Here is a 16,138-nt window from a genome sequence, read left to right as displayed (position 1 = left end):
ACCAATGCCTATAGTGTGAGCTTCATAAAGTTGGATGGAACTTAAATATGCGTAGGTATTACATTCTTTACAAATTTTTGATTAAAAATGAGGTAATATCTCCATGAATTTTGTAGTGGGATTGCCCTATACAAATTGAGGTCATGGCAAAATTTGGATCATGGTTGACTGATTGATGAAGATGGTTTGATTCATTCTAATGAAGATGGTAGTTAAAAGCCATGAGTTGGCTAATCTCTTTGTCAAACATCTCTATAAGTGTTATGGTTTGCGTGTAGAAATAGTCAATAACCATGATCCTAAAGATGTGCAGGGCTATGTGCATTTTTGTTTTGTCCCAAAAGGCATTCACTTGTAGAGTCCTTGACACTAGGTTTAGAGTTAGGCTTGGTATGTGTGTGTCTGTGTCCTAGCTTGGCAAGGTGGTTGTCTTTGGTTGATTAGGTCCTTTAATCCATCTTTTAAGAGCTCCCCACAGTGCTAGGCTTTGCTTAAGCAACTTCCCTAATGTTAGGGACATTGGGGTTGAGGTGAAAATGGTGAGTAAGTTACTCACATGTCATCTTAATTTGAACTCATGAGGGTTGTCTTATCATGGTAGTTTCATTCGACCCTTGTGATGGCATTTATAGAGCCATAAATAGACAATATGCTATTTTGGAGACAATAAGAAAGCAAGGCTTGCAATGCCTATCTAAGGAGTAAAGGTGCTGATTTGACACACACATGGAAAGATGTGGAAGTGTTAATGTGGAGATGACTTGAAGAAGATGTCATTATTGTAAGGATCAAGTACGTGGAGCATATGAAGCTTATGAAGGACTTGAAAATGTAGAAGGTGACAAGTACATGTTGGATTGAAGAGGAGGCGTTGCCACTCTCAAGTGTTCATTTTGGTCATTTGTGGGGCTTTGAAGACCTTATTGCGAGTAAGGAGGCGAGTTGGTTTTGGAAGGATAGGTTGTAACTATGGGTGCAAGGTTGCTTGATACATGTGAATGTGTTTCTTGGTGAGTTGGCGTATTTGTGGAGGACTGTAAGTAGGTGGTAGTCAAGAGTCGGCTCCCTTTCACATAGTTATGGTAAAGTTTTATTGTGTGCAAAAGTATACAAATTTTAGTTATTTGGAAACATTGGGTTGATAGTTCTTTCTTTGTGGCTAAAGACTTTGAGTATGAAGGAGTCATTATGTTTGTGGATGAGAGTATCTCTGTATCGATCACACTTAATGCTTTGTCTATCCCTCTCAAGTATCCTCATGGTGTCATGGCAATGAAATTATTGAAGGAATAGTTTGCATAGTAGACATGTACATATATACTGTGTGTACATGTCTTAGTCATTAAATTTTATGGTGCTCTTAGTAAGTCTTGTAGCAATGAGCTGGTCTAGTATTTTGTATAGTTTAATGTGTATATAACTAACTACAATATTATCATCTCTACCATTGCCATTGAGGTTTTTGTTTTGCTTGATAGCTTGTTGGTTCTTCTCTTGTTCTAGCATTACAATGCTTGATGGCTTTGATTGATTGAATCCAACTCTACCCCTCTAGCCCCTTCTCGATTTCACACCCTAGGGCAGAAAAAGGGTAGGACACCCTAAATTTCCTTGGTAGACCTATTACCTTGGATTCCATCACACCATAACAACCTCTTGCACCAATTGGATTCTCAAGTGTGGGACATACCTAGAAAATCTTAGCTTTCCTAATGTTTGATCCATCTCCCAATCGCACACCCATCCACCATCCTCTACAATCAATCATGCACAACCTTAGATAGAGCCCTTTTTAATTGTAGGCATAGCTTTTCTCTCTTGATTGCAACTACTCTTTCTATCCATTACCTCTCCATCAACACCAGTCTCTTGTAGTCCTCATTTTGGTGCATGTTTTCGAATTCTACCTTTGAAAACATGTACCGTGGGACTCCCACTCATGTAACAAGAGGGGTAATGTTAACCGAATATGAGAACTACTCCAAGACACAAAAAGACAAAGCAGTGTGAGGCTGGCCAAAGGTAGGCCAAGTAAAGTGAAATGAATCCAATTGTCAAAGAAGGAAGTAATCTTAAAGGTGAGAAGGTAAAGAAGGTCACTACTCGGATGCCAAGAAATGACAAAATAATTTTTAGAATACTCCTAGGCTACATAGTCTTTAAGTATGATGCTTTTGTTTTTTCTTTGAATTATATAGCACATAGAGATCATTCTTATTAAATTTGAGAGTTAGGCTCACTCGTGTGCAACTTGTATTGAAGCTACATATGATAATTTAAAATGTGTTTATACATTGGAAAGCCTTGCATAGATCTTTGAAGTTATAGGCAAGCCAACCAAGTCTAGTAGAAGTCATGAAACTATTATGGATGATTTGCAAAGGCCTAAGCGTACTGTAAATAGGCAAAATGATTGAATAAGTGAGAGGAAAAGGGGTGTGAGGGTGCCAGCCCATGAAGTCCCATGTATTCAAACATCAACATTAAGAGTATCTCTACGCGTGTGTAGAAACTTCAAGACACATTGCGTCTTTTTGCGTCCATTAAGTGGTGGCCATGATGCCTTAAGGTATACCTTGCATTCTAAGGTCTTGAAACGTGGTGGATTCAAACAAGGGGAGAGGGAGTGTGTGTGTGTGTGTGTGAAGATTTAGAGGGGTGTAGGTACTTAGGATTTTGACATTCGTTATTTTGAGTTCCCCCTTTTCATTCAAATCCAAATTTGTTTACTTTTTGGAATCGGAAACCCTTGCAACTTACCCTCGTGCATGCAGCAGGGGGCACTGCTGCTCCGTCTTCTGACATGTTTATGATCGTCTGTCGTACAGAATAGAAATTTTTTGTCCCGCAGCTAACCGATCGCCTTGGCACACAACTATGATGATGATGGGCTGCGAGGCGCATGACTTGCCTGCTGGCGACGAGTCGCTGCATCTCATTCCCCTCGACGAAGGCGCAGATGCCTTCTCCCTCGGTGTCCCGTCGATGGAGGAGAAGATCAAAGTAGGTAGACACCCTCGCTGGTCCCGCCACGAAACCCTAATCCTCATAGAAGCTAAACGATCAGAGGAGGCCAAATGGTGCAAGGCCAAGGAGGAACGAGAGAAGGGCATCGAGACCACCAGAGGCAACGGAGATTCCAAATGGATCGCCATCTCCGAATTCTGCCACAGTATCGGAGTTGCTCGCTCGCCTGCACAATGCCGCAAGCGGTGGTGCAATCTCTCGGCTGACTATCGCCGCATCCGTGACTGGCATAGCCTCCGTGGAAAGCAGTCTTTTTGGCTTATGAGTAGTGATGTTAGGAAGGACAACAAGCTACCCGGATGCTTCGACCGCGAGGTCTTTGAGTCTCTTGAAAGTGCATTTGCCAAAGACCCCTGTGCCATTGCAGAGGTAATATTTGATAGTGGTAGGCATTCTGCTGATGATGGGCTGTTCTCTGACATAGAGCATCCATTTGTTGAAGAGGATGTATCAGTAAGTGTTGCCAAGGAGATGGAGAGTCCTCCTGTAGAGAGTATGACTCCAGCACAAGGTACTTAACAACTATTTCAAGAGGATCCATGTAGCTTCTTTCAGGGTCTTTTAAGTATTTGATTCAATGGCTTGCTTTTAAAGTCCTTAATTTTATAGCTTTTATGGCTGTCTTTAGAGTTCTCATTGAGATTTGGATTTGGGTCATCTGTTTGCGTTCTCGATTCTAGGCTCTTTTTTCCTGTTTGTTTGTTGGTGGTGCTGGTGGTGGTGGTCTTTTCTTTTTTGGGACACCCCACCCCCCCTTCTCCCCCTCCCAGGGGTGGGGGTCGGGGGTTGTCCTAGAGCAGAGACCTCTATTTCTAGTTTTCTGTTTCCGATTATTTTCTACTTCAAGTATGGAGAGAGAAAATGTAGATGAAAAAAAAGGTAATTTTACTATTTGGTTAGTGCTGGAAATATATGCTAAAGTAGTAATGTGGTTGCCCAATTTTAATAAGCTAGGAGAGTCCACATGATTAGACTAGTACTCACTTGTAGTTGTCCACTCTACAACAATGTGGTTTGATCTCGCAATTCTCTACTTAAAGTACGATGACTTAAAAAAGAGTAATTTTACAATGGTGCTGGATATTCAGTGCTAGCATGGTAGTGGTAGTTGTAGCTGAGTGTATGAAGACTTAAGAGAAACTTAGCATTCATGAGTATTTGCTCGGTGTGCTCAAACTTTTCTTACGTTGATCCTTCAATATAAATTTAAACCGTGAATCTATTCAAACATTTTTCTTTAAGAAACAATCAAAAGGTAGGTTAACAACTTAGGGAAATGCAAATGCAAATGCTGAAAGTCCCACTTTTTGAAGGAATATATTAGGGAAAGAAAGATCCTATGCTAGAGTGAGATCTACATCTCAATAGGAGATCTATTAAAAATAGTATTTGAAGAAACAACAAGAGGGTAGATCAACATGTAGAGACATGCAAATGAAAATGCTGAAAATTCCGTTATTTGAAGGAATATATGAGGGATGGCTAGTGCTAGAGTGAGAGCACAAGTGAGAAAAAGAGAGCATAAGGCTAAAATAGCACATGTGATGTGTGATTGTGAGAGTGCTCAATGAAAGAGGAATACAAACACAGAGAGAAAAGGAGAAGTGAAAGATGGCAAGAATGGAAGAGAAATATGCATTGAATTTGGCAAAAAAGCTGAATACAATGATGGATTAATCAATCCTTGCGTGCAGGCCAAGGTGCTAGTGAGGGCATTGGATTAGGTTGAAGATGATGGCAGCACCAGAGACGGTGTATGCAGCCTACGAAAGATGGAAGAGGATGATCTATGTGAGTCAAATGTGGGGTTATATATAGCCAAATACCTCCAAATCTAATTGATCAGCTGTAGGGAAGTGTAACAAATGCAATTCATCAGCTAAATTTGATCGATTGTTCCTAAACTAGGGAGAAAATTGCTAACATGCTACTCCTAAAGTAGTCACAATCATTAAGGGCTACATAATCTTGGCAAAGAAAAGTGGTTCCTTATGTAGTTTGAATATACTTGATATGATTGAGAAATAAATGCATATAATTTTGAGTGGAAATGACAATCTAAGTTTCAATGTCTCTATTAGAGTTACAACTAGGAGGTGATAGAGTTAGAAATGATAATCGAAACTTCAATATCTCCGTCAGACTCTAATAGAGTCACAACCAGGAGATGACGGATTGATATAATAAAGTGGCATGTTTCTCTCAGATCTTAGGAATATCTGAAGGCCCAATAATCTCATATGATGAAGTATAGAGGCTTGTAGAAGAGGCTTCATGAAGAGATCCGCTACATTGTCCTTTATGGGATAGTAGGCCATCACTAACTCAAAATCCACAATTCGCTTTGGTGGTGGGTCTCTATGTGCTTTGTGCGAGTATGAAACATAGGGTTATTCACCAAAGCTAAGGCACTTTGATTATCTATGTGTAACTGTATGGGTCTTGCTTATGGAAAGCAATTTGTGCCAACAAAAAGCAATGGAGCCAAACCGGCTCCTGAGTTGTAGAATCAATGATATATTCGACTGAGAGCATCGATAATCATATTAGTTGCACCCTTTCTATAGCAAATTTTGAAGTCGAACTCTTGTATAAGCTCCATCCATCTTGCCTTGCGGCCATGGTGATTGAGCTAATCACAAAGATATTTCAATGAATGGTCGTCGGTCCAAATAATAAATTGGGCATTGTACAAATAATGATGCTATACTTTAAGTGCATGGATGATTGTCAATAATTTCTTCTCTTGGGTGGTATAACATGTTTGGGTGTTGGTGAGCTTACGGCTCTTGAATGTGATAGATTGGCTAACCTAATGCATAGTCACTTGCATTTGTATGAACCTCAAAAGGCTCATTTGGATCAATGGTCTACTACATTGGTGTGCAGTGTATCCTTAAGCAAACTTGTTAAGGGTTGCAACAATATGAGTATAGACCTTTATAAATTTTTTAAAATCGCTAGTAAAACTTAGCGTCTTATGGAGACTAACTTGAGAGTTAGCTCAATAAATTCCTTTGATAAATAGTGTGGAAGTTGCCTAGCTATCTCGTCCTTTTCTTTTGGACTAAACTTATAAGGTTATCAAGAGAAGGGATGGCTTTCAGACAACGTCTCAATTCTATGGTCCAAGGTTTTGCAAGACGGTGGAAATCCGTCGAGTAGCTTGGATAGAAAGATGTCAGTATACTCATGTAATATTGAGTTCAAATATTCACTTACAAGTTACATTTAAATTTAAATTAAGATTATTATTGAAAGAAATTTAATTACATTGAGAATTAGATGATTAAAGTTGTTCAATAAAACAAATATAAGTAATAACACTTGGAATTGAAAAAACATTTGAGTAAACTCCATTGTTGAAATCATATGTACATTATTTTCTATGATTCCGGAGGGTAAACAATCCTTGATTACATGAAAAAGACCATCAAGCTCAAGAGTAAGTCGATGATTTTTATAGTCAATATACAAGTAGTAGTATTTATTAGAGAACCAAGGTATGCCTAGAATGACATTGACATGGTCAAGGCTCATGGGTTAGAAATCCAAAAGCAAATGATAGTATTGGATTGAAAGATTCAAATTTGGTACCACTTGATTCCAACGATCGACAACAAGGTCCTTTTATTGGAGTCTTAGAGGTAGGTAGACTTTGCCTTTTTATTCTGAGGCACTTTCGATCATCGTGAAAGACTCTCTAATGGTAAGCAAAGCAATGACCCTTTGAGCAATCCTTGTTGCAAGTTTGAACTTACTATTCTTTTTTGTATTTAACTCCGAAGATGATTGACGAGTAATGTGGTTGCTAAACCCTAATTTTTGCAGAAATTTAGAGATTTCTCTATTGTCCATCAAATTTGGCTAAGATTTGCTCAAAATGGCAGAGAAACGGTGAGATCTCGAGGATGGGTGCCTGTTGCTTGCTATCACCTAATGCTAAGTGCCTCCAAAATGCTCTCACTTGATCGACAGTAATGTTGCCAGCCCTTGGAAGGTATCTACTTGCTGTTGTCTACTAGTTGAAGGCCCTAGATGGTTGTCTTTTGCAGCGAATTGCTATTCTCTGATAAAAAAATGGGTCATTAGCTTCCTCGCCCTCTCTCCCAGGCTGTAAAACTAACTAAATGGTCATGTGCTAAACAACATTGTACATTTGATTAATAAGTTAATCAAATGTTATTGGCAAGTTTAAAGCATTTTTAAAATTCACGTCCCCGTGATAGTAATGCTACATAATGAAAATGTGCATGTAGTAGGTGTCACTTGAACAATGTTCCTCAAGGAAAAATTGTTCACTTGCCAAAGTACCCTTTTACAAAGATGATGATGATTACGCAATGCAAATGGGAGGTACAACAAGGAAGAGAGATCGATGTCAAGGACAAATGCTGAAACTTGTAGAATACCAAGGAAGGGTAGGAACCCCCTCTCAACCATGGATGTTGAAGAGGAACCTAGTGTTGGTCTTTGTGTGGTGCCAAGAACCATAATGGATTTGACGATGAAGGTAGACTTGACACCCCTTAACTGAAATAGCCAAAGGAGAATTGGTCTTTTGAGTACAAGGAATATGCTTGTACTCAATCTTGGGACAGGGCTCCAATGTTGTTCAAGTGGTGTAGGCAAGCTCGAATCTCAATCTTGGGAGACGGTTCTATGCTAATCGAAAAAACGCCAAGATAGTAGTCCACTATGCAAATGGATTGAATGGATAAAGAAGGAAGACTTGACCCTCTCCAATTCGAAGAGCAGAGAAATGTCAACCACCAAGGTAGTTGGGATGTGCTTGTACTCGATCTTGGGAGATGGCTCCAATGTTGACCAAGTGTTGTAGGCATGCTTGAAACTCAACCTTGAGAGATGACTCCTATGCTAGTCAAGAGCACGAAGGCACAATCACCAAGGTAGTAGTCCATCTGCCCATCAAAGAATAAACTGGAAGTGTAGAAAATGATGGTAAAATGATAAAAATACCTCAACTGAAAGGAAAGAAAACTCACCAAGGCAAGAACGGAAAAACAAATCTTTAGACTAGGTAGGATTTGCAATGTCAGTCCTGAGTGTGAGATGCAATAGAAGTAAATGAAAGAAGGAAGTGTGCAATGGTAGACTTGAAAAAGTGTGGCTAAGCGTGAATTGGTGGCCAGGAAAGTCCTCTCAACATCCTTGGAGTGGCACTATCTCTGTCGGAAGGGGTTGATGATGGTTTAGGAATGGGTTTTGGATTTAGCTTTGATGTGGTTAGAAGGCCCTTAGATGGGGATGAGGTGATTTTGGGTATGGGTCTTAGACATTGAGGGTGGTACTAGTGTGCAGGAGAGGGGGATTTTCCACACAACCGGACTAGAGGACTAACGCACTTGTGGGTGTGTGAGAGACATAGTGTTAAAGGGTGATATTTTTGCTAACGATCTACCAAAGTTATTTATAAGCCATAGCTTACTTTGGCTTTGCAAGTCCAACTTTTAGTGTTGCTAATCCAACCTTTGGCTTTGCAAGTCTAACTTTTAGTGGTATACCTCTGAGTATCTAGTGACGGCCAAAAACCTTGATGTGCATCAAACACAAGACAAGATAACCTATTATAGGTCTAAAGTAAGGGTTCGGATTGAAAGAAGAGAAATCTAGATGTGAAGTGAAAGTGGGAGGGAAGCGTGGGAAATGAAAGGTGAATGGGATGCACTAAAATATCGATGCAAATTTGGGTCTCCATGGTGACTTATAAAAAGTGTAGAGTGGTATATCTTTGAGTGTCTAGTGATGGCCAAAAACCTTGATGTGCATCAAAGACAAGGCAAGATAACCTATTGTAGGTCTAAAGTAAGGGTTTGGATTGAAAGAAGAGGAATCTAAATGTGAAGTGAAAGTGGGAGGGAAGGGTGCGAAATGAAAGGTGAATGGGAGGCACCAAAATATCGATGCGAATTTGGGTCTCCATGGTGACTTACAGTGGGTTCTTGCATAATTGAAGGAGCAATATAGACAAAATCAAACTCGTACAAAAATGGATTGAACGTGTAGGGACCGATTAAGCACGAAGATCAAGGTAGACTGTCGTATGCATAGTGAGAGACAGAGTGCGCGAAAAAGCAGAGTAGAGAGTGAGCATGTTTTTTTTTTTTGGTACAATGATGAGTGTACCACTTTAGGTTTTTATATATATATATATATATATATATATATATATATATATATATATATATATATATATATATATATATATATGAAAGTACAATGTGCTAAGGATGTGTTCACACCCGTGCATATATAAAAGGCACGATGGCCCTTTATTCCCAACAACCTCCCAGCTAAAGGCAATGTGCCTTAAGAGGAGAAAAGAATCAGCTAAGTCTAGGTATGTACAAAGCTGAAATAAATATATCTATCCAACTCCCATCATTTGTCGGCAATGAGCAAACCGCTTTGCTGGAAGACCCTTCGTGAGAAGGTCTGCAGGGTTATCATCTATATGCACTTTGACAAGCTCAATGTTCTTGCTATCAAGTACATCTCTAACGAAGTGGTACTTCACTTGTATGTGCTTTGTCTTTGCATGAAAGACAGTATTCCGTGCTAGCATGATAGCACTCTGTCTATCACAATGGAGAACATGTAATTTTGAGATGCCAAGCTCTCCCACCAGACGTGAAAGCCATAAAGCCTCCTTGCATGCCTCAGTAGCAGCCACATACTCTGCCTCTGTAGTAGACAATGCAATATACTTTTGTAGCGTGGAGATCCAAGAGACTGCTCTTCCTGTGAAAGTAAACACATACCAAGAAGTGGACTTCTTGCAATCCGCATGACCAGCATAGTCTGCATCCGTAAAGCCAACAACAAATGCCTTATGCTTTCCAAAGCAGATGCACAACTCCTTTGTGCCTTTGAAGTATCTCATAATACCTTTCATTGCATCCCAATGCTTCTTGCCAGGGATTGCCATGTATCTGCTAACCATTCCCACTGCAAAGGCAATGTTAGGATGTGTAGCAACTGAAACCTGCCTGTTCACTGGGAAGGGCGGTAGTGTACAACCAAAATATAAAAATGCTTTCACCCAATTAACAGTCGCCCACTTTACCTGAACTTAAAGACACAGAAATAAGAAGAAATGCAGGAAGCTAGAATGCTCTTGTTGCCACACAGACACCCTGTTGGTCCCTAAGTCAGGCGCCCCCTTCCGGTATTTCTTTATTTTTAAAAAGAGGGAAAATACAATGGGCTGTCTTTCACCTATTCTGGGTGAAATTTGGCAGCATAACAGTACAATTACTGACCCAAATCAAGTTGACCAGGAGGGGAAAACTCTGCCCAAGTCTGAAACTTCTGGTTGGAGTGCAGAATTGACCATTTCAGTCTGCTGTAATTACTGGTTCAGACCTGTTCTGAGACCTGTTTACAACTCATACCGTTCCCTGTACTGTTCAGCCCACTGTAATTACTGGTTCAGACCTGTTCTGAAACCTGTTTTCAGCTCATATTGATCCCTGCACTGTCCTGAATCATCTGGGCCAAGTGCCCCTTGATTTTGACATCAATTGGGCTCTGAAATACCCTCTGAACAGTCCAGAATCAGTTCTGGTTTAGTGCTGTTTCAGGCACTTGCTGGGTGAGGTTACCACCCTCACATGTCCCTGCTGGGAACTGCAAACAACTGCTCCTGTTCCTGGAGAAAGGAGGCTCTTGCCTCATGCAAAAACAACATATTCCACACAGCTGTACCTGAATCAAAAGAAAAACCCTTGATTCTGCAACATAACCATACTGTCAGGGAGAGAAAAAGAGAGAGTAGGAAGCAAGCTCAGCCCTCTGTGCATCATAGACAGGGTAGACAGCTCTCGAGCTCTCCATCTACAGCAATTCATCTCCCATTCACAAAATGAGCCCCCCATGCATTGAAACTCGTTTTTGTGCTACCCTCTCTCTCTCTCTCTTTTGGGAATTTATGCCCAAATTGTGACACATGGCATACATGTAACAATTTTCCTGTTTAAACCTTTCGGTCTAAAATTCTCCATCCTCGGTTCAAAATTTGACCTCGGCACAGACCAGAGGATTAATCCTCGTACAAAAACGAAGATAATGACGTGAACAGATTCTGGGTCCAAAAATAGTAACTCCCTAAATTTTAGGAGTTGCTTCCATTGCATCCCCACTAGTCTTCTAACCATCTTTGTAGACTATGGCTACATCTAAATGTGTAATGTAGCTCAACTGAAAGTGAATTTCCACTGATGACCCCACATGGACTAATCTCTTGCAGATTTGTTCATCTTCACTTTGAACTAGTCTCTTCCAGGCTAGTTCTTCAACACACTTGTCCATATACACTTTCACAAGTCTCTTCCAGGCTTGTCAATCTACAGTGCCATCAGTCTCTTCCAAACTTATACTGGACCTTAACTGTCCAGTCTTGACTCACTAGACATTCCTATCTGTTTCACTTTTTGGCCATGCAACTCAGGCGTTTAGATTTCAAGAGGGATTCTTCCAAAAAGAAAAACCAAATAAAACATGTAATAAAGAAATCAACAAAAAGGTACTAGTTGTCACAGTCTTGTGACAGCAACCATAGCATACATCAAACTGCCAACAGCTGAAGCATATGGTATCTTTGCCATTTCAGCCTTTTCATCATCAGATGTAGGGTTGTCCTCTGCACCAAGTTTCACATATGGAGGCAATGGAACCCCAATTGTTTTTCCCCCTCCATATTGAAACGCTGCAAAAATTTGGAGATATACTCCTGCTGAGATAGATAGAGTAAGCCTTTAGATCTATCGTTGAGCATTCCAAGAATGTGATTTGCATCACCCAAATCCTTCATGTCAAAGCTGCCATGAAGACTTTGCTTCAATGAATTCAAGGCATGAGTATCCCTACCAGCAATCAGTATGTCATCAACATACAAAACCAAGATAATCAGGCTGCCATCTGCTGCCTTCTTGGTGTACAAGCAGTGATCCACTTGACTTCTATGAAAGCCTTGGGACTGCATGAATGTATCAAACTTATGATACCATTCTCTTGGTGCTTGTTTCAGTCCATACAAACTTCTTTTGAGTTTACATACTATTTTTTCTTTCCCTTGTTCAACAAACCCTTTAGGCTGCTACATATATATGTCTTCATGCAAATCACCATGTAAAAACACAGTCTTTACATCCATCTGTTTGAGCTCCATATCTTCAACTGTAACCAAGCCCAAAATGGTTCTCAATGTAGTCATCTTGACTACAGGAGAGAAAATCTCATCAAAGTCAATTCCATGCTCCTGCTTGTACCCCTTTGCAACCAATCTTGCTTTGTACTTGGGTGAAGAATCAAAAGTGACCTTCATCTTGTAAACCCATTTGCATGGAAGGGTTTTCTGCCCTATAGGCAATTGCACCAAGTCCCAAGTGCCATTTTTTTCAAGAGATTCCATCTCTGACAGCATGGCTTTATACCATTTCTTGCTGTCCTGTCTGTCCATTGCTTCCTTGAAGCAAGACGGTTCACCACAGTCTGTCAACATGACATAATAATCAGCCACATTATTTGTACCAGGAATGAATCTATTAGGTTGTCTAGTAGCCCTAGACGATCTCCTAACCCAATGATCATTGTTTGCTGGCTGTTCCTGCAAATTTCCATTTTCAGTATGCTGTCCTGGCATTTCAGCTTGCAAATCAGCATTAACAGCTTGCTGTCCTGGCTGTTCCTGCATATGTAATGGCTCATTTTCATGGGCAATAGCTGGCTGATCATTTCTAGCATCATTTCTTGCAATTACAGGTTCATTTACAACAGGTATTTACTGTTGTGGAGCGGGTACATTTTGCTGTCCAAAAGGTATTTCTTCTCGGAATACAATCCTACGGACATCCTCAGTCTTTTCGGGCTGCTTGTGCATGCGATCTTCTTGGAAGATAACGTCATTGTTGCGTACTACTTTCCTTTTCTCGGGATCCCACAATTTATACCCCATTTCATCCTCATCACCATATCCTAGGAAAATGCATTTACAGGACTTTGGCTCAAGTTTGCTGCGTTTATCTTTATGAATGTGCACAAATGCATCGCAGCCAAACACTTTCAGATGAGCATATGAAGGTGGCTTGCCCGACTATGCTTCTTGGCCGCCCCCCCCCCCCCCCCCCCCCAAAAAAAAAAAGACCTTTGGTGACCGATTAATCAAGTGAACGGCTGTCATAACAACCTTTGCTCAAAAACCATGGGGTAATGCAGCATGAGACAGCATCGTACGGACCTTATCCTGTATGGTCCGATTCATACGCTCTGCAACTCCATTTTGGGCTGGATTATGAGGGGCAGTGAGCTCCCTCGTTATCCCTTTGCTGTCACAAAATGCTTGAAAGGCCTTAGACACATATTCCCCACCATTGTCAGAGCGAAGACACTTAAGTGTCTTATTTGTTTGATTTTCAGCCAATGCCAAGAATTTTTTAAACTTCTCAAGCACTTCATTCTTGCTACGAATAGGGTAAACCTATACTTTCGGTGTAGCATCATCGACAAAGGTGACAAAATATTTCTTTCCCCCTAAAGATAATCTTGGCATTCGACATACATCTGAATGTTCTTTGAGAAGATCTCAAAGATCTTATCACCATGGCTAGCAAAGAGAGTCTCATGGATCCATGCATCAAAGTGTATGTGAGTATCCATTGCACCAAGGAGAAGGGATGTGGTGTATGTAAAGAGATGAAGAGAGAATGTGTGAAATGAAACAATGAAAAAAGAGCTAAAGTAGTTCCACCTTAAAAACCCTAAGTTTTAAACCATTTAAGGGCTGTTCGCATATGAGAGGCACCACTGTCAACAATCCACTCCCGAGTAAATGGGGCCGTCAACGCAGCATTAGAAGCCGGCAAGGTCGAATCCTCTATCACCTCCAAATGGAGGAAAGCAGCTGGTGAGGGAGCAGCCACTACTTCGGAATCCTTTGAAGATTTCTCATTCTTCTCCTTCTCTTTCTTCTTCTTCTCCTTATCAGGGCAATCCTTCTTCCAGTGATTTGTTTGGCCACAAATGTGACAAGTAGACTCCTTGTCTTTGTCCTTTTTAGATTTGTCTTCCTTCTTCTTCTTTTGATCCTTCCCCTTGTTTTGAGAGGATTGACCAACCAAAGCCTCAGATTTCGAAGCATTGGTTCCTTTCAGTTGCTCCTCTTGGTCCAAGACCATAGGAACCAACTCTTCCCACTAAAGAGTCTTAGACCGCCTCAAAGCGATCAAGGCGGAATAAAAACCACTGAAGCGAGGCAGTGACTGTGAAAGGAGAGTTATCGCCATGCCTTTAGAAGTGAGCACCTTCCTTGTGTTTTAAACTTGCATTTGGTGTTGCCTTAGCTTGTTGATATGATTCCGTATCGATGATGACTTGTTGACACTCATAGTCCTCATTTGCACTTCTAAAGAAACTCGCTTTATGACGGTCATTCGATTATACATCTGATCCAACTCCAACCATATCTCCCTAGCCACCGTTAAATGCTCTATATGAGAGATAACAACTGTAGTACATGAGAGAAATAAAAACGAGCGAATGCAAGCATTGAGTTTATCCCAATGTGCTTGAGCCTTTGCCAACTCCGCCTTCTCATTGGAAGAGAGTTTGGACTTGTCTCACGAAGAAGGACGATTAATAGCCTTCGTAACAAGCTGCGCCAAATCATAAGACTCCAATATAGTAAGCATCATGACCTGCCAAATGCAGTAGTTCTCACCATCGAGCCTTTGATTTGAAGGAAGAGCTAGTAGGACAGGCACTTTCCGGTCCATGATCGCTTGAAACTCTGTCTTGGCCTCAGAAGACGTCTTCACCTACAATGATTGAAAATACAGCTTGCGAGGGCAAGTGGTTCGCTCATCCTGCCCCTTTACTTGTCGAAGGCAATGAAAAGGTAAAATCTGCACTTGAAGGCAAAAAATGCAGCCTTCTTCCTTCTCTAACAGCAAAAACAGCAGCAGCTTTAGCAAATCTTCTCTTTTTTCACACGCCCACTCTCGCCTCAGCCTTGTTCTGATGCACAGCCCACCTGCTCGCATTTGAACGCTGAAAACGCAGCCTTGTGCCGCGCTGAAAACTCCTCTTCAGATGGGTCACCCTAGGTCAGTCTTTCAATGCTCTTATACCATGTCAGAGTGAAGCATGTGAAGAAAGCTACTAGGGTTTGCATTGAGGACACCCAAAGTGTACGACCACGACAGAAACACAAAGAGACAAACACAGACATAGACACAGAGGGCAAAACTCAAACCCTAAACGCAAAACTCAAAACTCAAACACGGAAACTCAAACACAAATAGAAGAAGGGAGAGAGAGAACACAACTCTGAAGTGAATGAATGCTGTAAAAGAATGTAAGAGTGTACAATGTGCTCAAGGGTAGAGCAATTTCAGAGTGACGTCCACCGGAGACGGATCCCAAGTTTGTGATCACTAGTCGGAGTGAAGGAGTGCTGAATAGTGAATGGCAGCAGGCTGGTCACCAAAATGCAGCAGTCTGGAGGCTGGAAACTGGTAAACGCAGCAGTGTATTGCCGATCAGAGGTTGGAAAGTGTGCACAGTCTGTTGTAAACAGCAGGTTGAAATAGTGTTTGATGTGGCTGGCGATGATTGGATGACGAGATCGCAGCAGATGATGATGTTGCCAATAGCTAATGTCAGCATGGATGAAGGCACCAGTAGTAGGAGCAAACATGGATGGAGTGGTAGCAGTCTCGAGGGCTAGACAGCCACGTGGGAGGAGGTTGATGGCTGATATCTTCACGGTGAGTGAGAAACCTGCATAGACGGAATAAGGCTGAATGGGGGCAGCCTGTCTATTTATAGATGTGGAAGGGTGCCCCAAAAATTAGGGTTTCCCTTGAACTCTCTTGAATCGCTCCCCATTTTAGGGTTTTACTCTAAAAGAGCATTTTTTAGTGTGTTTTGGGGTTGTTTAAGAGGCTAATCAGCAAGTAATGCATATTTTAGCTCAACAAAGCAATGCGGAAGCCAATGACCGTGATAAAGAGTGAACAGAGAGAGAAGAGAGAGAGAGAGAAAGAGACAGTGAAGCATAGAAAATCTGTAGTGAAGATTGCTGTATAAGGAT

General features: G+C 41.1%; 1 protein-coding gene across 1 annotated transcript in view; it reads left to right on the top strand.

Moving 5' to 3' along the window:
* Positions 1-2,706: 2,706 nt before the first annotated feature.
* Positions 2,707-16,138, top strand: part of LOC148038877 (trihelix transcription factor ASR3-like) — a 42,445-nt gene continuing 29,013 nt past the window's right edge. The window contains exon 1 of the mRNA XM_087674768.1: positions 2,707-3,538. Coding sequence (XP_087530894.1) covers positions 2,878-3,538 — 661 coding nt within the window. The 5' untranslated portion in view covers positions 2,707-2,877. The remainder of the gene's footprint in view (positions 3,539-16,138) is intronic.

This window comes from Lygodium microphyllum, chromosome 3 (assembly GCF_053477565.2).
Source record: "Lygodium microphyllum isolate KBCC chromosome 3, Lygodium_microphyllum_v1.1.10, whole genome shotgun sequence".
In the NCBI taxonomy this organism is placed as follows: domain Eukaryota; kingdom Viridiplantae; phylum Streptophyta; class Polypodiopsida; order Schizaeales; family Lygodiaceae; genus Lygodium; species Lygodium microphyllum.
The sequence above is the reverse complement of the archived record's forward strand: the minus strand, read 5'-3'. Positions and strand labels throughout refer to the sequence as shown.